This window comes from Tiliqua scincoides, chromosome 1 (assembly GCF_035046505.1).
Source record: "Tiliqua scincoides isolate rTilSci1 chromosome 1, rTilSci1.hap2, whole genome shotgun sequence".
In the NCBI taxonomy this organism is placed as follows: domain Eukaryota; kingdom Metazoa; phylum Chordata; class Lepidosauria; order Squamata; family Scincidae; genus Tiliqua; species Tiliqua scincoides.
Window position 1 is genome coordinate 4129797 of NC_089821.1, and position 26299 is coordinate 4156095.

At 45.0% G+C, this 26299-nt stretch overlaps 1 protein-coding gene across 1 annotated transcript in view; it reads right to left on the reverse strand.

Annotated features, from left to right (window-relative positions):
- Positions 1–18959, reverse strand: part of AKAP6 (A-kinase anchoring protein 6) — a 214758-nt gene extending 195799 nt beyond the window's left edge. Inside the window, exons 1-2 of the mRNA XM_066630892.1 lie at positions 18651–18959; positions 6055–6306 (exon numbers count right to left, since the gene is read on the reverse strand). Of these exons, the coding sequence (XP_066486989.1) occupies positions 6055–6306; positions 18651–18683 (285 nt within the window). The 5' untranslated portion in view covers positions 18684–18959. The remainder of the gene's footprint in view (positions 1–6054; positions 6307–18650) is intronic.
- Positions 18960–26299: the final 7340 nt, after the last annotated feature.

The following is a 26299-nucleotide window of genomic DNA, read 5'->3' on the forward strand; positions in this document are numbered from 1 at the left end:
ATACAATATGTACAACAACAGTCCAGATATCACACGAATCACGGTTCTCACTGATGTAGCCTTCGGCACTAACTCCACTCTGCATCTCCCACAACCCATCTTGTCCCTGCTGGACTTTATGTGTGTGTCAGTCAATCAATGTGGAGTAAGAAACTGCTAAGTCACTCTGACTCTGCATGGAGTGACACACACACACACACACACACACACACAAATGTAGCAGTCACCTGGTCTACATCACCCGATGTTGCATCATCCTTTCTTCCCAGGATGCTGTGCTGGCTGATTCAGGCCAAGGCTTCAAGGCCTGCTGCTATTCAGCTTGTAAATTCTCTCTCAGTCCCAGGGATGAACCCTTAACATTTGCACAGAGACAGCCAATCACAGGAGACAGCAACAGGAGGGCTGCAATCAGACACAGATTAAGGAATTTGCACGATGGGAGGATTTGTGATCTTGAAGCTCTTCAAGATCTTCAGATCTGGTTCCCAGTATCCCCTTTGGCAGCAGGCATACAGGAGGGGGGAGTGCATGTACTCACGTCCCTCAAATCTTGTTTTCCTCTCAAACTTGGAAGATGGCTTTGTGGGTTCAGGGCCATGCTTGACAAAGAAGATCAATTTTCATTCACCTGGTAAGGCTCATCTAGGAAGTGCTTGGCTAGAGAGACTGGCCTAGTTCTGAAGAACCCACACAAGAAATTGTTTCTACCAGCAAAGGACATAGATGCTTAGATACTTTATTAACGGTCATCCGACCAGCTAGTCACAAAACAACACAACAAAATACACAAAATTAAAACCAACATCCCTTTACACATATATAAAATCATCAATTTATACTCTCAATTTTCTTTCTTATCAACTGTGCAGCATGGCAGAAACGGGCCACCCTGAGCGATATATCAGGATTTACATCAGACAGCAGAAAGGCAAGCTGCTCCTCCACCTGCATTCCCGTTACAGCGCCAAAAACCGGGGAAATAAATTTATATCGCAAATCATCATAATTTGGACATTGCAGAATAATGTGGGCAGTTGTCTCCACCACATTATTATGGCAGGGGCACAGTCTCTCTGAATAAGGACGCTTTGCGTAACGCCCCAAAAGAACTGCTGATAGGAGTGCATTGCACCTGGCTTTAGTAAAAGCAATCCTGAATTTTGGAATAACAATGTTATAAAAATACCTGGCAGGAGAAAGCGTAAGAGCTTGATCCCCAAGAAAAACATATGTAGAAAGTCTGGCTCTCGCAGATCTCATTTCAAGATCCACCAACCTCTGACGCAAAATTTCTTTTGCGTCTCCCAGGCTCATCATCGTTAAAGACTCAGGGGAAAGATCACAAAAATTAAAGTAATCCAGGCACCTCTTTTCCCAGGAGCCTATAAAGGGATCCAAAAAGATCAAATGAGTAAAATTACCCTGTCTCGAGAGAATCTTCAAGAAATAATGCAAGGCATTTAGCCACATCGACATCTCTATACTTGGGGTACCAGATTCCAGCCTAACCACAGTATTCGGCACACATCGGGGGACATACAACAGTTGACGCAAAAATTTGGTCTGGATCACCTCTAAAGACCTGGTGTTTAAATATGGGGCGATCCCAGAACCATAAAGCAATTGAGCCCTAGTTTTAGCATTATGCAGCCTTAGAGCCGCAGGGAGAAATTTGGCGCCTTTGGATGAATAAAAACGATAAATGGCACCAGATGTTTTCTGTGCTGATTGACCGACATAGTTTTTATGGGCCAAACGGCCACCTTGATAGTGAAAAATCACCCCCAGGTATTTTATTAATTTAACCTGCTCGATGGGTTTCCCATTTAGGAGCCATCGATGGGCCAGCAAAGGACATACCAGTCAAGCAGTAGGAGGCAAAAGGCAGGTGTAGACAGGAAATGAAGGTGGGAAAGGATAGAGTGGGCCTGTGCATGTCTATTGATCTTGATTCCAAGTTTCCCACTCTCCTTGGATCAAGTTCAGCAAAGGATGAGCGAGTTGATATTTTTATCACCAAGTCAGTGGCGCAGCCAGAGAGAGTGCAAAGCACTAAGATTTGCAGGCACCTGAATGTGCTGTGGAAGGGGTCCCTCCTCCTCCCCTTCGGAGCCATTTGGAGTGGGAGCAAATTGGAGGTGCTCTGGGTCTACTCTGGCATTTACCTCCGTTTTGCTCCCACTTCCCGGAATGGCTCCAAAGGGGAGGGCCTGCTTGCACAGCATGTTCGGGCGCCTGCAAAACTTAGTGCATTGCACCCCCTCTAACTGTGCCACTGCACCGAGCCAGCAAAGTGTGTCTGCAAGAGAAGTCCTTGAAAACTACTAGCTGATGGTACCAAAAAGCAATCTGGGTAAAAGGAATCCATCATCTGATAAGCAGTTTCTAACTAGGAGCACTGATTGGTTCCACTCTTTTTGGCATATGGGTTTGTGTGCAGAACAACAGAGAGTTTGAGAAAGGCTTGAACCAGGGCTTGAAAGCTGCTCAAAATGTGGATGTAGGTGGAACCCTGAGAGCCCTGAGTCAATGAAGCTCATGGTGGCAGATCTAAAGGTGCGTCTGAACTTGTAGAAGTTTTGCCTGGAGACTGGATTTAAAATTCAGATTCAGAAATTGTGAATTGTATAAGATATTTCTTTGGTGTGGCTTAAAGATTTGATCCTGTCAAGCCACAACTCTTTTTCTGGTTCTTCTCCACAGTAGGGAAAATCCAAATCTCTCCCTGCAACATTAATTGGCCTGCCGTGTCCTGTTCCTTCAGCAAGGCCAAACTACACATCACGTTACAGACACGGTTTGCTTCACAGCCCAATCCTTACCTGAGCTGGATTAGGCAGGCTGAGTGGCCTGCACTATATCCAGTGCAGGTTAGGAGGTGGCTGGGGGGCAACTTGGGGAATGGGGATAGTTTCTCCTTACCCCTAGTAACACCCCAGCGACCCCACGGGGCTACCCAAATCTGTACCAGCCAATTTGCTGGAGCAAATCCTAGCAGCCTGTGTAAGGCTGCTTGGGACAGGGGTTAGGATTCAGCCAGTCCCACTCCCTCCTGGGACCGATCCACCTCCCCAAATGCCTTTCCTCCCCCAGAATGCTTTCCCACCACCCGCCCCCTGCACCAGCCTGCCCAGGCCAGCGCAAACTCTGGGTCCGAATCTGGCCTCCTTGAGCCTGTGCCACCCTAGCTGGCTCTAGAGTAACTATGAACATGCTTATGGCATGTTTGCTAAACTCCTGGGCCAGCGCAACAGGCCTGCACTGGCACAACTTCAGATATGGATTGGTTTGTCATGTGCGTTTTAGTAAATAGCAGCCACTAGGAAAAGGGGGGAACTTGGCATTGGGAAAAGGATGTATGGCGGGAGGAACTGAATCCTTTCCTATGATCCTGACAAAAATTATGCCTCTGAGTATCTGAACATGCTATGAGCCTTAGGAAGGAAGTTTCCGCTAATGCCAATAGGAGATTCCCTCCCTGGAAGCTTTCCTTCCTGATTCCCGTACCTGCCATGGCTGTGATAGAACTCCTTTGAAAACTGCAGGGCCAGACCGTACATTTAAGGCAGTGGCGTAGCTAGAGGGGGTGCAATAAACTATGTTTTGCAGGGAGCCTCACTACGGTGTGCAAGCAGCCCCTCCCCTTCAGAGCCATTGCCTCCGTTTTGCTCTTGCGGCCTGGAATGGCTCCGAAGTGGAGGGGGAGGGGTTGCTTGCACGCCATGGTAAGGTTCCCTCCACAACATAGTGCTTGACACCCCCTCAAGCTATGCCACTGATTTAAGGTCACATGAGTTTGGTTCTTAGTTGGTAGAAGAGAAGGAAAGCAAAGTGACCAACAGCAGTATTTAGAAGTAACCAATGCAGAGCTCTGAAATTATTATTAGACAATCCTCGGCTGATTCTTTTTAAAGACATACTTTCAAGTACCCTTGAATCGGATCTTTCTGCTTTCTGTACACAGCTTGTACACACCTGGCAGTGCTATACAAGGGCCCTTGCATGAGAGCTACCTAAATCATAAAGATGGTCATGAAGAGGCCACCAAGAAACATCTACATGGATAGACATGCAGATGACTAGCATAACATTCACAAAAGCATTGTCTTTGCCACAGTTCGTACAAGTGCAGCAGTAACTATGCCAGTGATCAAGGCCAATGCCCCACTGGCAAGCAAATGCCACATGCTTATGGACTGGTTGTGTCCACTGCATGGATTGCTTGCATGTGTCTGTGTATTTGGGCAGCCTCCCCAGCAGTTATCATGTTTTCACTGGCTCTAAACCAACAAGTTCCAAATGAGCTGCTTTTCATCTGGGATCTCCTCAGCCTAGAGCCAAACTCGTAGTGCTGTGTTGGCTGGGCGGGTTATAGCTGGTCTTAAGTGCACCAAGAAAGAAGCTCATCTACTGGATTGAAATGCACGCCTGTAATGCAAACACTCCATTTCGAGTAATTCAATCAATCAATCAACAGTATTTATATACCGCTTTTCAACTAAAAGTTCACAATGCGGTTTACAGAGAAAATCAAATAACTAAAGGCTCCCTGTCCCAAAAGGGCTCACAATCTAAAAAGATGCAAATGAATACCAGCAGACAGCCACTAGAACAGACAGTGCTGGGGTGAGGTGGGCCAGTTACTCTCCCCTTGCTAAAAAAAGGAGCACCCACTTGAAAAAGTGCCTCTTACCCAATTAGCAGGGGTCATAATTGCATTGATTTTAAATTGGATCTATGGTACATGTGTTCAAGATGCAGGAGAATCCAGTGCGTAAAGCATGCGCGTTTGTGCAATCATGGGGAAAATATTAGCTGTGAATGTCAAAGGTGCTTTTGATAGTATTGTCAATGCAAACCTATAACTTTCTGTTAAGGAGAATGATATGATTGATGCACCCACTTCCTGGGCTAATCACTGAATGTAAGTAATCCATGCAGCTATAAGCCTTCAGTGATCTGGGTGTTTGCTTTTAGCTCTCCTGTCATTTAGGTAGGCTAAGAATCCCTGGCACAGCCGCTTGGAAACAAGCACAACAGACCCACACATTTTAAAAAAACTACTCGGAATGGATGACAACAGCAGTAATTTAAGACTTGCTGCAATACCCTAAAATTGACTGACAGCATTGGGCAGTAGGTGGCTTGAACTGCCTGAACCTTAGCGGGGTTCTGAGTCTGGTAGCGGGGGGGGGGGGGGAGAGATGCAGTAAGTACTGCAGGTCTCACAATGTGCTGTGTAAGTAGTCCCTCCTACTTGCTTCTGGAGCCATTCTGGGCAGCAACTGCAATATGCAGGCTCCAACATGGCACATTGCAGTGCCTGCTGTACTTACCGTACCCCCCCCTGGTTACGCTACTGGTCTGAACCAAGCATATTCTGCTCCCCTGGCAAAAGTAACTAGCAGCCCAATCCTAACTTGCACTGGAGCAGGCAGGCCAGTGAGCCTGTGCTACATCCAGTGTATGTTTGGGGCCAAAAGTGGCATGACCCGAGGCACGGAAAAAACTTTCCCCTTGCCCCATGTCGCGCTGCACTGGCCCCAATGGGTCTACATGAATTTGCGCCACCTGGTGAGGTGGTGCAGATCCAAGCAGAACAGAGTGGCCAGGGGCCGCTCCATGCCACCTGGGAATGAGGTCGGAATCTGGCATAACCACCGGATCCTGGCCCCGCCTCCCGCTCCCTGCCTGCCCCTTGGAACACCTGCTGCCTACCCTCCCCCGCCCCAAAATGTCTCTGGCCCATTCTCTCCATGCACTCCCCCAGACCCCTGCATCGACTGAGTGTAGCTGACGCAGACTTACCCCACCAGGCCTGGCTCCAATGTTGGGAGGCCAGCATAACTCCTTTTGCTGGCCTCCCCGACTCCTGAGTCGGTGCAAACATGCCTTATGGCATGATTGCAACACCTCCGGGTTAGGAGGTGAGGGTTACCTGAGGGTTAGGGTTAGGACTGCACCCTAGCTTCCTTCAAAAAAAAAAAAAAGCCTGAATGTGCAAACACAACTTCAGTACAAAAAGTAAATTCTCATGTTCACTTGCCGTACCTCTTTGGTCTCCTCTGAGAAGGCTTGCAGAATATCGGTTTGCCTGGTGTAATTCCCATTTGCATCCTGCAGCCCCTGTAGAATCCTCTCTCTCAGAACCAGGACAGACACTCGAAGTTGGTGCCAGAGAAGCTGCACAGTGTGGATGTCAACAATCACGTTAACAGAGTAGGACAGAAGCTTCAGGGAAAATTCCGTCTCCAACAGAGCATGGATTTGTTCAACGTGATCGGAGATATCTTCACAGATATCCTGTAAGAAAAAGGGAGAAAAAAACCAGAATCTTAGCTGCAAGGTTTCACAGTAAGCAGATTCTACGGTGTGTATATATTTGTATATATTTAATAATATATCTACAATCCAGAAAGCCCAGGTGGAAATGTGTAAGGGCTTGCAATACACATGGATAGTGGTTCCTTTGTGGTTGCCAGGAACAGTTGAAGCCAGGGCACACTGTATTAGAGACCTCTTCTGAAGTTTCTCTCTAAACTCATAGAAAGTTTTTGGAGAGGAGACTCAATAGAAACATTGTGTCTGCAGAAGAGGAATAACTATACAGTCCATTTTGTCATGCAGGCACTCCAGCTGAGCAGACAGGCAGGGCACCACTAGACACTGAAATCCCAGTGAGGCAGCTGTGGGAAAAGATTGCATTACTTCCGTGCATCCGTAAGGAACAAACATCGCAAAAAACAGATCTCCCAAAACACACTGTTAAAACTGAAGTGATCAAGTGAGGCCTCACACTTTATAAACTTTAAAAACAGCGAGGATGGAAATAATTCAACATGGGTCTCTTTGAAGAAACTGGATGTCGTTCTAAACCAATCCTGTGATCAAGTAGTGGAAAGCCACAGCAAACTTCCAGCTTGCTATGCAGCTGGATTACTTGTCTGAGAACTGCAGTCGGACGACCTTTAAAGCCCTATGCTGCTCTGGGCCAGGGTATCTTAGAGATCGCCTACTCCCGTACAATTCGGCTCGTCCCCTTAGGTCATCAGAGAAGGCCTTTTTACAAGTGCCGCCACCTAGGGAGCTACGTGGGGCAGCGGCAAGAAATAGGGCCTTCTTGGTAGTGGCACCAACGCTATGGAATTCCCTTCCTCTTGACTTAAGAACGGCTCCCTCTCTTGAAACTTTTCGGTGCGGCCTGAAGACCCTTCTGTTTAGACAAGCCTTCTGAGTTCCCAGCCTTTTTAAACATCTTCTCAACATCTTTTAATATCTTTTTAAACACCTGGTTACAGGCCTGATTCTTTTATGATTTGCTGCTCTATGCTCTTTTACCTGACTACTTTTTATCTGACTACTGTTTTTATGATGTGCTGTTAATATGCTTTTATCTGTTTTTAAATTGTGTTTTTAATTTGTTTTAACCTTCTTGTAAGCTGCCTTGAGTCCCTCCAGGGAGAAAGGCGGGGTACAAATAAAGTTAATAATAATAATAATAATTAATAATGTCTCTTCATTTTGTAATTTTTAGAGGGAGGAGGGTAAACAAGAAAAGGGCACTATGTCAGAAAGAGAGCCCAGACCATACTGCAAAGAAAATGATCACGGGCCCCAAACATTTTGGCTAACATATCTCCCTACAACCAGTGGCATAGCTAGAGGGGGTGCAAAGCACTAAGTTTTGCCCCCTTCTGAGCTACTCCGGGCAGTGGGAGCAAAACAGAGACATATGGCTCCAAAGAAGAGGGGGAGGGGCTGCTTGCACACTGCAGTGAGCCTCCCTGCAAAACTTAGTGCTTTGCACCACCTCTAGCTACACCTTCCTGCAACACTAGTATGAAGCCGGCCTCGTGATTTTGTGCCACTAGGGCTGCAATCCTAACCACACTTTCCTGAGAGTAAGACCCACTGAACAAAATAGGACATACTTCTGAGTAGACCCGGTTAGGATTGTGCCCTAGGTTAGTGTAGCTGCTTTTTGTCTTAACTCATTACAGATGGTTGTTTGGAAGGTGCCTTTAATTCTTGTTTAACTGGTGCTCCCTTGTCTACTTGCCAACAGTGTAAAACTGCATAGTTCACAAGAATTTACAAGCCATTGCAGCAGATGTGATGGTAACCCAGCATCTATCCCAGCAACAAGGATGCTGGAAGATCTGCCAATTTTGTCATTTAACTAAATCCGGCACATCATGGAGGTGGAGAACAGACCAATTGACAGCCTGCTGCCTCATGACTTCTCACTCAATGAGTGCTCCCAAGGTATGTGAACTATCTAAAGTATGACCTGTATGCTCCTTCTCAAGTATGGACGGAAGGAAAGAGGAGGCAAAACAAATCTGACACTTTCTATGTAATGTTTAATGGCAGAACACTAACATTCGAAAGGACAGTCCATTTGAATTCAAAGAAAACAGTAATTCCCTAACCAGTCAACCAACACTCAGGTTGCATCTCTATTGCTACTGAAAGTTAGTGATAGAGATAATCTCATGAATAACACATGCTGTTTATAATCTCAGACATGCCACTTACAAAACAATGAATGAACTTATTTGTCACTGTCACAATAAGTATATTGTATTGGCAACCTTCAGTCTCGAAAGACTATGGTATCGCGCTCTGAAAGGTGGTTCTGGCACAGCGTCTAGTGTGGCTGAAAAGGCCAATCCGGGAGTGACAATCCCTTCCACACCAGGAGCAAGTGCAGTCTGTCCCTGGTCTGTCTCCCTGGCTATGGGCCTTCCTTCTTTGCCTCTTAGCCTCAGACTGTTGGCAAAGTGTCTCTTCAAACTGGGAAAGGCCATGCTGCACAGCCTGCCTCCAAGCGGGCCGCTCAGAGGCCAGGGTTTCCCACTTGTTGAGGTCCATCCCTAAGGCCTTCAGATCCCTCTTGCAGATGTCCTTGTATCGCAGCTGTGGTCTACCTGTAGGGCGCTTTCCTTGCACGAGTTCTCCATAGAGGAGATCCTTTGGGATCCGGCCATCATCCATTCTCACGACATGACCAAGCCAACGCAGGCGTCTCTGTTTCAGCAGTGAATACATGCTAGGGATTCCAGCACGTTCCAGGACTGTGTTGTTTGGAACTTTGTCCTGCCAGGTGATGCCGAGGATGCGTCGGAGGCAGCGCATGTGGAAAGCGCTCAGTTTCCTCTCCTGTTGTGGGCGAAGAGTCCATGACTCGCTGCAGTACAGAAGTGTACTCAGGACGCAAGCTCTGTAGACCTGGATCTTGGTATATTCCGTCAGCTTCTTGTTGAACCAGACTCTCTTTGTGAGTCTGGAAAACGTGGTAGCTGCTTTACCGATGCGCCTGTTTAGCTCGGTATCGAGAGAAAGAGTGTCGGAGATCGTTGAGCCAAGGTACACAAAGTCATGGACAACCTCCAGTTCATGCTCAGAGATTGTAATGCAGGGAGGTGAGTCCACATCCTGAACCATGACCTGTGTTTTCTTCAGGCTGATTGTCAATAAGTATATATTACAATAAGTATATATTGTTATATAAGTATATATAACAATAAGTATATATTAATGATATATTAATGATATTAATAATAAGTATATATTAATGATGAATTACAAGCATGACTAATTCTTGTAATTAATAGATAATTAAGCTTAAGATATAATAATAATAATAATAAACTTTATTTATATCCCGCCCTTCTCCCTAAAAGGGACCCAGATATTGCTCTACAAAGAAAAAAAAAGATATAAGGTGACAATAAAAAAAAGAAAAGTCCATAGCCCACTTTCACTCCAAGGGTCTTCCAGGACAATTCACAATATTTAAAACTACCACTAACAATTTAAATACATAAAAATGATAAAAACAACAATAAGGCAACAACTATCAATGAGAGTGATAACATAGTATCCTATAATTCAGCTAAGGCAGGAGTTCCAAAGTGTGGGTCACAACACCTTAGGGCAGCCAAACTCGTGACCGCTGTGTTACAGCACAGCAGTTCTCTTTCGGACCAGCACTTACCATTCTGCTGCACGGCTCAGAAGAAGCCCTTCCATCTTTATCATGCAACACTCTGGGCAGTCACATCTACAGCTCACTATCCCAGCAGGCTTCACGCCCAAATTCCCGGGCAGACATGACTGCCCAGATGGTCGCACAATAAAGACAGAGGGGCTTCTCGTGAGCAGCGCAGCAGAAGAGTAAGTGCTGCTCACAGTGGGGAGGGATTCAGTGTCAGGCCGGATCCGGCCTGTGGGCCATGGTTTGGTGGACGATGCCTTTGCACAAACAATGCACTCATAGGAGTGCCATAGGATATCCCTGGTGGTTCCTCCTCTCTCTTCTCTCAGGCACTAGCATCTTAGATCTCGTGAAATCTCACAAGATTTGGGCACCGCCATCCCAGAGTTCATGAGATAACCAAAATGGCAGCACCTGGCTGAGCTGGGAAGAACAAGCTGGGGGGCACTGTGACCCAGGGAAGTTTGGGAACCACTAAGCTTAGGCCTTGGAAAAAATAAGTTTTTAAAATATTATTCTTCTAGAGGCCAGCTGGGAGGAGGCTTGGCAGGGTTCCCTGGTCAGGAGGTTCCACAATAAATGATGCAGATTACGGGATCCAAAAGAACAACATAACATGAATCGAAAAATACAGGTCCAGCCTATTTATACACTGAGTTTTTATACACAGATTTGACTCAACAGGAGAGGCCCCTGCAAATGAGAAGGAATGTGCTGATCCCTGGAGAAGGGGAAAAATGCACCCCTTTAAAATCAGTTTAAAAAACTGAACAGTCCTTTAACAATAGCCTCCTTAATGATAGAGAGGGGGCAGCTGGCTGACAATCCATCAGTCCTTCTCTCTCCAGGCGACCCCTCCCTTCCCCCTGAGCATGTGAAAGAGAGGTGATCACTTTGCATTGGTGAAGGGAGGGGGGCTGAGTGTAAGCTCTCAGCTCTTTGTAAGCTCTTGGAGGAGGACTGATTGATGGATTGTCTTGTTAATGACTCTTATCTTACATCACAAAGGTCAGCAAGGCTGTTTTCCAGAGCAAAGAAACTTTGTTTTTTAAATTGATTTGCTATAGTGCGTTTTTTGCCATCTGCATGAGTGCTTGGAATGGAACCCTCGCAAATAATGAGGCTCAGCCTGTATGTCATTTGTTAAAACCCAGTTTGATTTTCTGAGAGGACGTCTACCCCAAAGCATTCTATGAGAAGTGAAAATCCCATCAGCCATGCCAGCCACAGACAGAACAATTCCCACCCACCCACCAAGTCCAGATTAGAACTACGGTCATCTAAAAGGGTTTGTGCAGCAGAGCTCAACTGTGGGGATATTACGCACTTTGCATACTTGTACAGTTGTTCTAGAACATAAGGCAAGCACGTGTTTACAAACTCATAGGGTCACCACATAGCAGGTTTGTGTTGAATTCATAGACTGCACAGAAGCATCTTTGATCATGGAATTTCTCAGGGCACGGAGACGGCATCTATTACTGTACCAACTGCCTACTTAGACCAGCAGACAGCTGATCCAGTAATTTACAGCTGCTACAATCTGTCATAGAGGGCTGAAGTTAACAGTAAAAACATGGCTACAAACAAGAGTTGCGCACTGAGAATGCAGTCCTAAGAACATTTACTCGGAAGTCAGCCCCACTGAATTCAGTGGGGTTTCCACTCAGGCCTGCAGCCACAGATTCCTAGCATGAATCTAGATTTTGCTAACATACTTTAAAAGAGAACTCCTGATATTCTTCCTACTAACTAGTGAAAGACACAGCACTGCTGAAATATGTGAAATCTAGTGGAAGATGAAAGGTCCTCGTGCTCCACAGATAACAGGAGTGACAGAAGCAAATATGCTTTGGTTTATATTCTTTGATCTTGCAGTAAACCCCTTCCAAAAGATAAAGCCCTTCCTCATTGCATATGACAAGCTTACATGCAAAACAAATTCATGGTTTACGAGTGTGTCTGTCTTGCTGATCTTTATTTTAATAATATTATGACTTTTCTGGGCACAGAAATTCCAAACTAAGCATGGAAACATCAGCCAGAAGTGGAGCTGGGGGGGGGGGGGCAGTGTGATAAGCCCATCCCCCTCAGCATGGGAGCCATTTGAGGCAGCAATTGTATGTTGCCGTCACTGCCCCGAATGGCTCTGACACCAAGGGGGATGGGCCGTTGCAGAGCATGCTGTACGTGCCGTGCCGTCCCCCTCTAGCGAGAGATGGAGCTGCTTGTCAGCCTGACTGGGAGAACTGGAGGCCAGAAGTGAGACCAAGCCAGGAAGATCCATTCTGAAATGTTGTTGGTTCTTGAAAGAGAGAACCTCTATGACTGTAAAAATCCCCTTGAGGGATTTAGAAATGCCTGCCTATGTAAACCGCCTTGAATAAAGTCAGAGGAGTGATCTGATGACCAGAAAGGCAGTATAAAAATACCTAGTTATTGGTTATTATTTTAGCTCCGCTTCTGATCAGAGCTGTTTGTGTTAATACACATTTATGTTTAAATGGGGCTAGTACCCAACCCTTATATGTTGTCTTGTGGATCCAGAGAGAACAAATGTTATTAGCCTGGCTGCAGGACACTGCATCCACTGTTGGCATCCTTCAGTCTCAGAAGACTATGGTGTCACGCTCTGAATGGTGGTTCTGGAACAGTGTCCTCTCCAGTGCGCGAAGCCTGGGTAAAGTAGGTATGGAGGATAGGCTGTTACCCATGCAGCAAATCCCCCCTCTCCACGTCGCTGAAATGGTCCAATGGAAAGGCAGAGGCCAATACGGTTGGTTCCAGCGGCGTCGCAGGAGTTGCCAGAACGTGACTGTGTTCAGCCACGAACTGCCTCAGGGACTCCGGCTCCGGATTTTGCCTCGAGGTTGACTCCTGAAGCCTTTTCCATAACTGGATGTAGCCACAAGGCAGTGGAGGTTTGGGATCAGAGTTTTCCTTCTCTCAGATGAGCTGCCTTCCCAGGCTGACGAGTCCCATCTACCCGGTGGCTCTTTAGTCGCCTCTTACGACAAGTACAGCCAAACTGAGGGCCTATTCTTATCCCCAGCCCCCAGGGGATAGGACACTGCATATATGTCTGGGATTGATACAGTAGTAGCAGGAGAGGCTGATTCTTAGGTTGCTTCAAATGGGGAAAATAATAAGTGTATTTAGTTTATATATCACTCAGGGACGTGCGGTGGGTGGGGAGGCAGGTGAGGCAGAGCCTCCCTGCTGGAGCCCTTCAAAAAGCACTGCCATGGGTTAAGTGTGCTTGAGCATCTCACAGAGCAGCAGTGCTTTTCAAAGAACTCCAGCAGGGAGGCTCTGCCTCACCTGCCTCCCCACCCACCGCACGTCCCTGATATCACTTTTTGAGTGTTCAGAAACTCCACAATTGGACATGTCACTATAACTTGCAATGACTTTGCAAATCAGATCAATATCATCCTTTCAGAATTGCAAGTGAGTGGTTGAAGCTGAAAACCGCACGTGCAATTGTCCAGCTCACACCCACCGACACCACCTCCAACCTTCGTAAATTCATCTAAACCACAGTCAGGCAAACTGAATGTTCAGGGTTTTAGACTGCATACCTATTTTGTATGCGTGGAGGCTTTGTGGACAAGTGCAGGTAAATGCATGGGGGTCAAGGCTAAGGTGAGCAGGTGTGATTTGGATCCCTCCATCTTCACCTACACATTCAACTTGGACCGTCGTGTGAATGAGGCTACCGTGCTTGTCTAAGTGCTTGCTGAAGCAGGGTTGCATGACTTTGTCCAGACCTTTAAGTGGAAGTTCAATGGGGAGAGCCTTGCCTTGCAGTGGCGGGCCGGGGGGGGCAGGTCAGACAAAAGCCCTAAGAGCCACACCTGCAGGCTTTGCCTCCACTCCACCCACCACTGCTGGGTGCTGCTGCCGCCTCTACCTGCCCCCCAAAAGCCGTTCCAGGGGCAGGAGAAGCTCCAAAGTCTTCTGAAGCCCCTGAGTGCCTTTTACAGTACTTCTAGTCTCCGTTGGGAGACCTTCTTTTCAGTAAGTGAACAAAAGCTCCGCATATAGGAAACACAGGAAGTTGCCTTACGCTGAGTCAAAGTATTGCTGACTCTGACAGGCAAAGGAGCAGAAGGGCCTGTGCACTGCAGTTTTTGCCCGTCTGGCTCCTGCTGTAGATGGTGGCACCTGCACTGCCCTCCCTCTGACTATGCCATTGTTTCCCAGCCCTCCCTGGAGGTGCTCTTATTGCTCAAACCTGGGATTTGCAAGCCTGACAACCTGTTACAGCGCTTCCCCTTCTCTCTCTCTGGCCGAACCATCAGAACGTGGAGGTCGACATGAGATTTCCCAATTCCCCCCCCCCCCATTCAGTTGCAGGTGTTGTTTTCCTCCTACCTGGGGGCCAGGAAAGCTTGGGCTTGTTCAGAGTCACTTCCTCTGCTCTGCCTCCCTCCTCTGCACTCCTGCTCACACCACGCTGGGAAGTAAGGGCAGTGGTTTGTTTCAGAGCTGGCCCTGCCTTTGACTCATAAACATTTGCCCCTCTGTCCTCTCTGGTCAGTTCTGCTCTTGCATTCCACCAGGGTAAATGGGCAGGCCAGCTGCAGCAGGCTGAGCAAACGTCTCTTGGAGAAGTGGGGAAGTCCCGGAGCATTTTCTTGGGTGAGTGTTGGGGTCACAGCTGTCAGCCTGCTGGGGAGGGGCCCAGCAGAGAGTGCAGTCCAGGGTGACTTGACCTGCTTGGCATTGAGGTCATTATAAACTAGCGGTGTCCTGGGGGTCAAGGAGACTGATGCTCAACCAATTCACATGTTAGAACCTGCACTTCGAAAAAAGAATAACGACACAGTCTGATAAATTCAAAGTGTAGCCCACTGCTTTTTTTTCTCCCTCAAGTTTCAGACAACCAACCATTTGGTTGAGACAGACAGCAAACCACAACTGGAACCCCAAACCTGCACAGCCTGTGCATACTGTCCCCATCCCCTGTCTTGCCTCTCCAGTTCCTGAACGGGACTCAGGCCACTTTATATTTATTTTAGTTTATTTCACATTTTTCTACCACCCTTCCTCCTAGGAGGTCAGGGTGGTGTACATGGGTTCTCTCCTCCTTTTGTGTTCGCAGCAACCCTATGAGGTAGGTGAGGCTGAGATATAGTGACTGGCCCAAGGTCATCCAGTAAGTTTCATGACTGATCTCCAGATCTAAGTCCATTTCCAAAACCACTACACCAGGGGTGTCCAAAGTTTTTGGCAGGAGGGCCACATCATCTCTCTGACACTGTGTCAGGGGGGGAAAAGAATTAATATACATTTAAAATTTGAATAAATTTACATACATTTACATAAATGTATATATTAAAGATGAATATATTAAAGATGTACATTCATCAGTTGTAAAACCACCAATGAATGAAGGTCTTGCAATAGCTCAAGGCCTATAAAAGGCCTTGCACAAAGCAAGGCTGCCCTTTCCTTTGCTGCCACTGCTGCATCACAAACGTGAAACAGCAAGCAGTGGAGGGAGCCCTCGTTCCACAGCTCATGCAACAGGTCAAACAGTCACCCTCACGCTAAGAGCAGTTGCTTTGGGCCAGTGTGGGGTCCAGCAAATCTCTGGAGATTCAGAGGCTCATTGGAGACTGGGGGCTCCCTGAGGGCCGCATTGGGAGTCCTTGAGGGACACAAGTGGCCCCAGGGTCGGGGTTTGGGCACCCCTGCACTACACCATCCTGGCTTCATCCACTTAAACCACAGTTACTAGCTTGAAGTGCTACTTTGTGGAACCATAGTTAAACCACAGCTCTTGGCTTCAGGTGAGTTGTGAAGTTGTAGTCTAAGAAACCAGAGTTCCCTTTGCATGCAAGATGAGGAGGTAAAAGGAGGAGGGTAGAGAGCGCATGGGCTGATAGCACTGAGATCACCTTCACATCCCAACTAACCATGGTTTGTTGGCTTCCTGGACCAACCCGGTGAAGTTTTTATTGGGGAAACATAGAATACGGTTTTTGCTTTCATCAGATTGATTAAAGAAAATATACATACACTTGTAGTTCAGGCATGACCATAAGGTGGAAGGGACAGGAATGAAATGAGAGGAGAAACATTTAAAAAGTGTGATGCCACCACTGGTCTATCACAGTTAGTTTCAACCCTACCCTACAACTATTTGCCTCTCCTAAGACTTCCATTACTACTAAATTCAATAGAACCAGTCAGGAATTCTGCTGGATGTCAGCTGCCCCCAGAGGAAACGTGCCAAGTTGGTGGAATGAGAGATATTTCCGGGTGAGGCAACTATGGCCCTTGAAATAATGAGGTTTCAAGTAACAAACAGAAAATAAAATTGTACTCAGATAACAGAGCAGCATACTAGTAAGAGCAAGCTATACAGATGTACATAAAAAACACCAAAGGTCAACAAGTTTCCATTCAATGTTAATTCAGTTCTGATTGGTACTGAACATTCTTCAGCATGTTGGGTTGTTGAACATGATGCTATAGTCTTTAGAATGCTTCATATTTCTACTTTATCTCTAAGGTCAGGTATAGTCAAGAAATCAGACATGCATATCCAACCAGTCCCCACATTCCATTGACACCTGCATATTTGAAATGTAAATGTAATATAGTAACTTTTTACTGGATTCGTTTGAGATCAGTTTATTTGAGACCAGCTCATTTCTTTGAGACCGGTTAGTTTTCTTTTCAGGTTGTAAAATTAAGAGGAATCCATTTGATCCCCTATCTGTACTGACCATGGTCATAAAAATTCTTTCCTCCAGTTGCAAAAAAAATCCCCAGAGAGGCAGGATTCCATTAGAACAACTAAAAACCATTGGCAGCGAGATGGAAAGGCAGCAGCTACGGAATGATCACAAGGAAAGGTTAAGAAAGGGGTGACAAGCACAAAAAATACCTCAACAAGTGGGAAACCCTGGCCTCTGAGCGGCCCGCTTGGAGGCAGGCTGTGCAGCATGGCCTTTCCCAGTTTGAAGAGACACTTTGCCAACAGTCTGAGGCTAAGAGGCAAAGAAGGAAGGCCCATAGCCAGGGAGACAGACCAGGGACAGACTGCACTTGCTCCCGGTGTGGAAGGGATTGTCACTCCCGGATTGGCCTTTTCAGCCACACTGGACGCTGTGCCAGAACCACCTTTCAGAGCGTGATACCATAGTCTTTCGAGACTGAAGGTTGCCAAAAACAAACAAAAAAAACAATTGACTAATGAAGCCTGAAAATCCACCAGATTCTCAATTATAAATCATTAAAAGGAAGACCAGTCAGCATAGAGTGCTTCTTCTCCTGTCCTTCCACCAATGGTTTAGATGGGTTTTAATGTACTACATCATGGGAAAAAATTTAAAACACTTGTTGATAAGCATCCCAGTCCTATCTGCCCCAGTGACTTGAGCAACAAATATTTTCATGCAATTATGAGAGCAGCCTGAACTCTGTTAATGCATTTAATTGAAATAATGAAGACTAGCTGGGAAGTTAACAAAGTTGTTATCTTGATTGATTAACCCTGTTAAAAAAAAATGGTACACAAATGGTACAGACAGCTACTGAAGAAGAGCATACTGTATATTATACCAGTGATACCAGTGATAAAGTACAAGACCTAAGCAAGACAATACTAGAATAATAAACTCCACATCATCTCATCACATAATTAAATAAGGTGTAGATGCTGATAGAAAATAGTTACTTATACCTTGGACCTTGGACATCACTGTTGCTTTAGGGCCCAATCCTATCCAATTTTCCATGGCCAGTGCAGTGGTGCCAATGGGGTGTGCACTGGATCCTTTAGTGGGGTGGCAGTGACAGAGGTTTCCTCAAGGTAAGGGAATATTTGTTCCATTACCTCCAAGCTGCATTGCAACTGCACCAGTACTAGAAAGTTGGATAGGATTGGGCTCTTAATTTACTATTCAGTAGTTATCCCATTTCAACTTAGTGCTGAACATTTAATAAATCTTAGGCTTAGATGTGATGATAAAGTTTTTTAAAATTTGATTATGTTTTCTGTTATTCTGCAATGAATTTGTTAAGGCATAATAAATATGAAAACTCCACACTAGGAATCCTCACAGCCTGAGCCATCCGATAATATACACGCCAACTATTTTTAATCACATTATGAACTATAAATAGCACATCAAAACTGTTGCAGAGTTTTCTAAAGAATGACTACTATCTTTTACCTCTCTAAGGAAAAAGCATTTAAAAGCTATTGGGCTCCAATCAAAAACATGAATGCCTTCAGAACCTGAAAGCTAACCTGAGCTGAAGTACGACATGTTTTCTTTAAAATATACATCCTCACAAAAATGATAAAAGGTTATTTTAGAAGCTTGATGTACCAGTTATTACATCAGAATGATTAAAAAAAAACAACTGCCTTCAAACAGGTAATTTAAATATAAAGTAGTTAGCATCAAGTCTTGCTTGGCCGAAATGACAGTGTGCAAAGGAATGAAGTGTAGATTTCCAAGCTGATGTAAAGTTCAGAGAAAGAAATATGACCCTTACAAAAGGAAAAAAAAAAAGTACAGTACAAGAAAGCTTTTGCAGAGACAAAACTTTGAAATCCGACATTCTCAGATCTCTCTCCAAAGCCCATCTTATGTGAATTATTTGCCAGTAGAGCATGTCCTACCTTAGTTGTTTTGAAAAGAGGGTTTTCATTCATCCATTTAGCAGAAAATTAACAGTCCCTTGTTATTTTTGGTGAGCAAAGCAAGTTAGAAATTCAGAGAACGTGCTGCTATAAACTCCAGGCAGGTCATAGACAGATCCATTTGCAGTTCCCGGGCAAATGTTTTTGCTTTGCAAGGAACAAATTTAAAACAGAGCAAGTGATCTTTATTTTCCAATCTGTATCTGCACAGGGTTTGTCCTCTGATTAAATTTAGGTCTGTTCACTTGCCCTGAAGTTTCACCGACTCTACAATAATGTTTTCTCAGTCATACAGATCTCTGACTGGTAAGTTACTAGACACTTGCTGCTTGAAATTAGTTGGGGTTATTTTAGTCACTGACATAAGTTCCAGCAGAATGTTAGCTGTGCACCAAGATGGCCAAATGGAATCTAATACAAGTCGGTCACTTGGTTACAGCACAAAACCGATAAAGTTTTGAAGTTGGATATATTTATGGACGCAATAAGTACCATATTCCTTCTCTTCGTCCTCCAACCTCCCCCAAATAATCGATTTAGGCTGCAATCTTACACATCTGGGACGTAGTCCTGTGAAATCATTCAGTCTTACTTAGAAGTAAACCTGCAAGAGTGTGAGCTGAAAGTTTTAGAACCTCCATACACATGGAAGAAACTTTGCAAAGTGAGTATGAGAGAGTTCAGAATGAATTTCAGGACACAAAAGATCACAAGACTGGAACAGTTATTAACAGCAGTTTTGACTTCCCCAGTGCAGTGACTCACAAGATCCACAACAAATATGATGGAGACTTGTGACTGGAGGCTTTCTCTGTGTTACACAATACTGTGTAGAATTTGACATGGAAGGCAGTTATAAGAGATATTTTCAGCTACAATGCTCTTGTAACTTCATTACATGGTTACAAAGGCTACGCCAATGACTTTGAAACAACATTCATTATGATCTAATTCTAGGGCATTTTATTATGTCTTCTCATCCCAACCTCTAAACGATTTTGATATTTCAGGACAATTCAGGATTTTTTTTTTAAACTACTGTATCTGTACATATAGAGAGAGGGGCATGTGAAAATCACAAAATAGGAAAGATAAAGTCTCACGAGTTTCTTTCCTGCTGCATTCTAAAATACTGAGATAAACATTGCATTAGTCCAATAGTGGCACAGGGATGTCATCAGGTAGGTATTGCTGTTGCACTAGGTGGGCTTGGAAGGTTGAACATTGAGTCTTCCTGCTAAATAAAAACTGTATCCTGTCATTTCTCCTCTGTTCCAGATGACCCAGATGATCATCTGGTGCAAAAGGGGATGACCAGATGATCCAGGTGCAACAGGGGAAGCACAGAATGATTCAGGCATGACAAGAACATAAGAAGAGCCCTGCTGGATCAGGTCAAAGGCCAACCTAGTTCAGCTTCCTGCATCTCAGTGGTTCACCAGATGACTCAGGGAGCACACAAGACAACAAGATACCTGCACCCTGGTGCCCTCCCTTGCACCTGGAATTCTGAGTTAGCCCACTTCTAGAACCAGGAGGTTGTACATACCCATCACAGCTTGTAACCTGTGATGGACTTTTCTTCCAGAAAGTTGTCCAATCCCCCTGTAAAAGGCATCTAAGGCCACGTGCAATATGGTGTGGCAAGAAATTCCATGGATTAATTACACAGTGGATGAATAGGAGGAGAGGGCCCCAAACTTTTAACAATTGTGTAGAAGACAATTGTGTAGAACAGCTGAGGTCTTCCATATTATAGTGTTGCAGGTGTGAGAAAACCTTAGAGTTTAAATGCCTTGAAGAAAGATCACAAGGGCAGCTATTGAATGAGTCAAATGAGATAACCTGAGACAGTAGACAAAGGTGTACAGCATAACTGACTTTCTGACAACAGTGCACCTACACACACACACACACACACACATTTTGAAATCCGATATTCACAGCAGGATTGTTACTGTAATCAGTGCCAATTTATAAGAAGATAAGAACATAAGAACAGCCCCACTGGATCAGGCCACAAGCCCATCTAGTCCAGCTTCCTGTATCTCACAGCGGCCCACCAAATGCCCCAGGGAGCACACCAGATAACAAGAGACCTCATCCTGGTGCCCTCCCTTGCATCTGGCATTCTGACATAACCCATTACTAAAATCAGGAGGTTGCGCATACACATCATGGCTTGTACCCCGTAATGGATTTTTCCCAGCAACTTGTCCAATCCCCTTTTAAAGGTGTCCATTTATTTATTTATTCTCATGACTGTGATAATGGGGATTTTTGTAACCTTAACATTTGATGGTAACACCAATTTCAGAAATTAATGAGCAAAGTCCATTTCCCACAAAACACACGCAAAGAGTGTTCTTATTCCCTTTCCCTTGAATAGATGCTCTTAAGCAGAGCTGAGTTTTGGCATAAGCTTCACTAACAAATCAACTGAGGGTCCAATCTTATCCAACATTCTGGAGTTGATGCAGTTGTGCCAATGGTGCAAGCACTGCAGTCGGGGGGGGGGGAGGGTCTGTCATGGAGGCCTCCTCAAGGTAAGGGAACACTCTGTTCGTTCTGTTCATCAGTGTCACAACAGAAGCAGAATCCCTTGTTCAATTGGAAGCATGCATTGAATGGGGTGGTGTCCACTGGTACGTGTCAGTTTTATCTTGGCCAGCACATTCTCTTGGCCATGCATAGTCCCACCATGTGCAAACGAAGACCAATTCACTCTTTTACTTTGTACTTCTTATTGTAATGGAAATATTATTGGGTGGTGTCAACTGATCACCATCTTTTCTTTTCTTTTTTAAACTTGATTGCATGGTAACAAATACTAGTGATCAGCTGATGTTTTTAGAGCTCTTAAGATGTCCTTTCAATGAACATCAATGACTGGGGGCTACTTTGGACATGCCTGACACACTTCGGAGGGATGAAGACCGCATTGGGTGACAGCCTTAACAGGGGTGACATCACTAGTGGCCAAACTTTTGGAAACCTTTTGGAAAATTTGGATTTATGAATAATGCCATCATGTTATATATCTTTGGAAAGGTAATTTCATAAAGATTGTAATACAACAAACTGTGTCGAATTTTCTGTATTCTATCAAATATTAAGATCAAAAAGAAAACACAACTGCCTTAGATAACAATAAGTGAATTTCCTTGATTTAAAACTGACAATGAACATTTGTTCCCTTACCTTGGGGTTGCATTGCGGCTACACTGGTGCTGGAAAGTTGGATAGGATTGGGCCCTTACTCAGTTGTGTGTCATCAAGTTGGCCACTGGTTTTTTGTTTGTTACTGGTTTGTTGGGTGACCTGTACTGTTATATATTGAAATAAAGTTAATGGGGGTGACACCAACCCTAGTGATTACACTGCATTTAGGCTGTGCATATGATATTGTAATTAATTCTCTCTGGTCTGGTATGGAAGGATGTCCATCATCCTCTATCTGGTGTGCTCCCTGGGGCATTTGGTGGGCCACTATGAGATACAGGAAGCTGGACTAGATGGGCCTATGGCCTGATCCAGCGGGGCTCTTCTTATATTCTAATGGAGGTGACACGATGAACTTTTGCTCCAGGTGATGCAAACCCTAGTGATGTCTCTACTCAGTAGACTGCTCAAGAGCTTCACCCTTACCTGGAAGAAGCCGTGCTGGGACCATCCAAGTGGAGACTGTTTTTGTGTAGAATTAATGCTTCTTTATAGGCTGGTGCTGTGTGTCTGTGGGCACGCATGTGCTCTCCCATGTACAAAATGTATATTTGCACATATGTGTCACAAAAATGCCTTTTCTCACAGGCCCTGCAGACAAAGTTGTGTCTGGAACTTCTACCTCTTGGGAAATGGAAATACTATTTTGAAACATTCTTTTCTTTTTTTCCTTTTTAGATGAGGAATAAAGTGCATCTCATGAGATAGGAGCTCACAAAGTGTCACTCCCAGAGGCAGCACAATGACATAAGTGGAACGAAGATGAACTAAGCAACAAGAAGTAATGTGTGAATTAGCTGTAAGAGGAGGCTCTTGAGACCATATCAGTGTGTAAGATGAAGGCTCTCTTCTTGATAATCCTTTCAGATGCTTCACAGGGGCAAGAAATTAACTCTGTCAGTCCGCTTCTCCGGGGGCTACATTGGCTGCCCATTCGTTTCTTGGCCCAATTCAAGGTGCTGGTTTTGACCTTTAAAGCCCTATACTGCTCTGGGCCAGGATATCTTAGAGACCGCCTACTCCCGTACAACGCCCTCTCAGGTCATCAGAGAAGGCCTTTTTACAAGTGCCGCCACCCAAGGAGGTCCGGGGGGCAGCTGCAAGAAATAGGGCCTTCTCGGTAGTGGTACTAACATTATGGAACTCCCTTCCCCTTGACTTGAGAATGGCTCCCTCTCTAGAGAGTTTTCGGCGAGGCCTGAAGACACTGCTGTTTATACAAGCCTTCTGATTTTTGGCCTTCTTAACATTTTTATACATCTTTTAGTTTTTTACAGGCCTGATTCCTCTGTGACTTGCTCTTTTGTGCTCTTCTTATTCTGTCTTTTAATCTGACTACTGTTTTTATGGTCTCTGTTAATGTGTTTTTAATATGTTTTTTTTATCTGCTATTTGTACTAATTTATGTTTTTTAAATCTGTTTTTTACATGTTGTTAGCCGCCCTGGGTCCCTTTTAGGGAGAAGGGCGGGATACAAATAAAGTTGTTTATTATTATTATTATTATTATTATTATTATTATTATTATTATTATTATTATTAAAGCACCAAATGTTGCCCATTTATCCTAATGTCATTGCTTGCTGCAAGACTGAAAATACTTAAGATATATATACCTAATATACAATAGCATAGCTACAGGCACATGAGGTACTGCAGTTTTATATATATAAACAGAGGTGTTCATGGGAGGGGCACCTTCTGGAGGGTCAGCGTTGCTAGTGGTATGTTAAAAAAAATCTTTTTGCCCCGCCAGCAGCATGATTGTGGCAATTGTGATGCTGCCTTTGCCCCTCCCCCGCATGCACTTACAGCGGTACCCAAACTCTCAAAGAGTTTGGGAACTGCTGGTTTAAGCCATTGTCATTCCAAGATCTGGCTGACTGCAGGCATATAGGTTATAAGAACATAAGAACATAAGAACAGCCCCACTGGATCAGGCCAGAGGCCCATCTAGTCCAGCTTCCTGTATCTCACAGCAGCCCACCAAATGCCCCAGGGAGCACACCAGACAACAAGAGACCTGCAAGGCCTCCTGGGAATTGTAGTTTAAGAACAGCCCCACTGGATCAGGCCATAGGCCCATCTAGTCCAGCTTCCTGTATCTCACAGCGGCCCACCAAATGCCCCAGGGAGCACACCAAATAACAAGAGACCTCATCCTGGTGCCCTCCCTTGCATCTGGCATTCTGACATAACTCATTTCTAAAATCAGGAGGTTGCGCATACACATCATGGCTTGTACCCCATAATGGATTTTTCCTCCAGAAACTTGTCCAATCCCCTTTTAAAGGCGTCTTATGACCAGCTGCAGCCAGAAACAGGCCTCCATCATGTGGGCCGCACTGATCAAGTCCATTCAATTTCAATACTAGGTTGCCACTAACCACTAGGCGCTATGCTCATTTGGTTCCCTATGCTGTGGGTAGAAAGCCCAAAGACACTCTGATTCTGATGGGTGATCCAACATTCTATCAACTCCTATGCTTTCTGACATGGGGCTCTTTTAAGATATAAGGTAGCGCATCTGATAGACCACAAGTCCGGCAATTTAAAATACAATTAAAATTTTTACTAAGACCCCATCTTGGCATCTGGAATAAAGAATAATTTTATTCCTATTTGTTATTCTTACAGAGAATGCCTTGCAGGAATCACAGGTAAACCGAATAAACACTGAGAAACATTTTTGGGTAAATGAAATGGGAATGAATGATGCCTTCAGGCTTTCATTACTGCCACTTAAGCTGAGATGCCTTCATAGCCAGATTCAAACCTGTTCAGAGTTTGTATATTATTCAGGGATGGGAACTCAAGTCGGGTGACTTCAGTTCGAGTCACAAAAACAAGTGTTTTTTGCTGATCCGTGCACACTTACGTCACCCATATGGATGACTCAGGCATTGACTCATGTCTGAGGTCACAGACTCTGAAATGAGTCCCCATGTGTGCAGACTTGAGTCTGCCTGTATCTCGGTGCGTTTGCTTACTTCTTTCAGCACGCAAAGCATCTCATCAGGCCATAATTCAAACTGGGTGAGCAGCAGGGAAGTTCCAGCCAGGAGAACATAAGAACAGCCCCACTGGATGAGGCCATAAGCCCATCTAGTCCAGCTTCCTGTATTCCACAGTGGCCCACCAAATGCCCCAGGGAGTACACAAGACAAGAGACCTGCATCCTGGTGCCCTCTCTTGCATCTGGCATTCTGATATAGCCCATTTTTAAAATCAGAAGGTTGCACATACGCATTGTGGCTTGTAAATTGTGATGGATTTTTCCTCCAGAAATTTGTCCACCTTTTAAAGGCATCTAGGCCCGATGCCATCACCACATCCTGTGGCAAGGTGTTCCAAGGAGGTAGGAAAGAGTTAATGTTTTGCATCAAGCAGGAGGTTGGGGGAAGGAGGAAGGAGTGGGCTCTCTTGTCCATCTCTGAAGGAACTGATTATTATTGGATGAAGGATGGGTGGTCTTTTTCCCCCTCTGGACAAGAGAGGGCAGAAGGAAGAGCCCAAGGGGGTTCTTACCTTAGGATTGGCTGGAGGAGGAAAATGAGGCAGGGAAGCCAGGAAGCAGGTCCTCATGGCTCCAGACTTTGTTACCTGGGAGGAAGAAGCTGCCTTATTGAATGACAGGCTACTTCTGGGACTACTTATGAGTAGAGCTGCAAAGAATTGGGTTGTACTCTTAATGCAAGCCTCCCAGCTGCTTCTGTTCAGCCGCATCTGTCCCCCTCCTGCTGTCCGTTCCACTCCCTCCTGCCTTACCACACCCGCACGCTTCCCAGTCCCTTTTGGCCCATACCCTGGCCTGCCTGTCCCAAAAGACCCTGATCTGAGTCAAAATGAACTCGAGTTATCAAAGGGTGCCCATCAAGACTCATGCATGAGTCGAGTTGCAGGGGGAAGAGACTCAGGGCTAGAGTCCTGTCTCACCATGATGCCAAATTCCCATCCCTGATATTATTTACTCCCTTACCACTGCACACCTACCATTTTCTACACTGCCTTAGTTAGAAAGCTAGCAGGGAAAACCAGAGCAAACCCTTCTCCAATACTATAGACAGAGCGTGTACAGTTATGCTTTTTTTTTTTTTTTAGAGAAAGAGCTTCATAAACGAGAGAGCAAAGAATTGGTTTCATCTGAAACTTCCAGCATGCTACATCTTGAGCTTTTCAATTCTGTTATCGCTATGAGATCTGAGCTGACATTTCACTTGTATATTACAATTGACTAAGTAGATCCAGATTCCTGAGCCTTTCCGTTCTCATCAACCCTTTTAACAAAGCACAAAGTAAGCTCGGTGAGGCCATGGCAAAGGAATTTCATTTTGAAGTTTTTTTTTTTTTCCTATTTCTTAGAGATTAAACCACCAGATAGATATGACAGTTCAGCATCTACCCTTC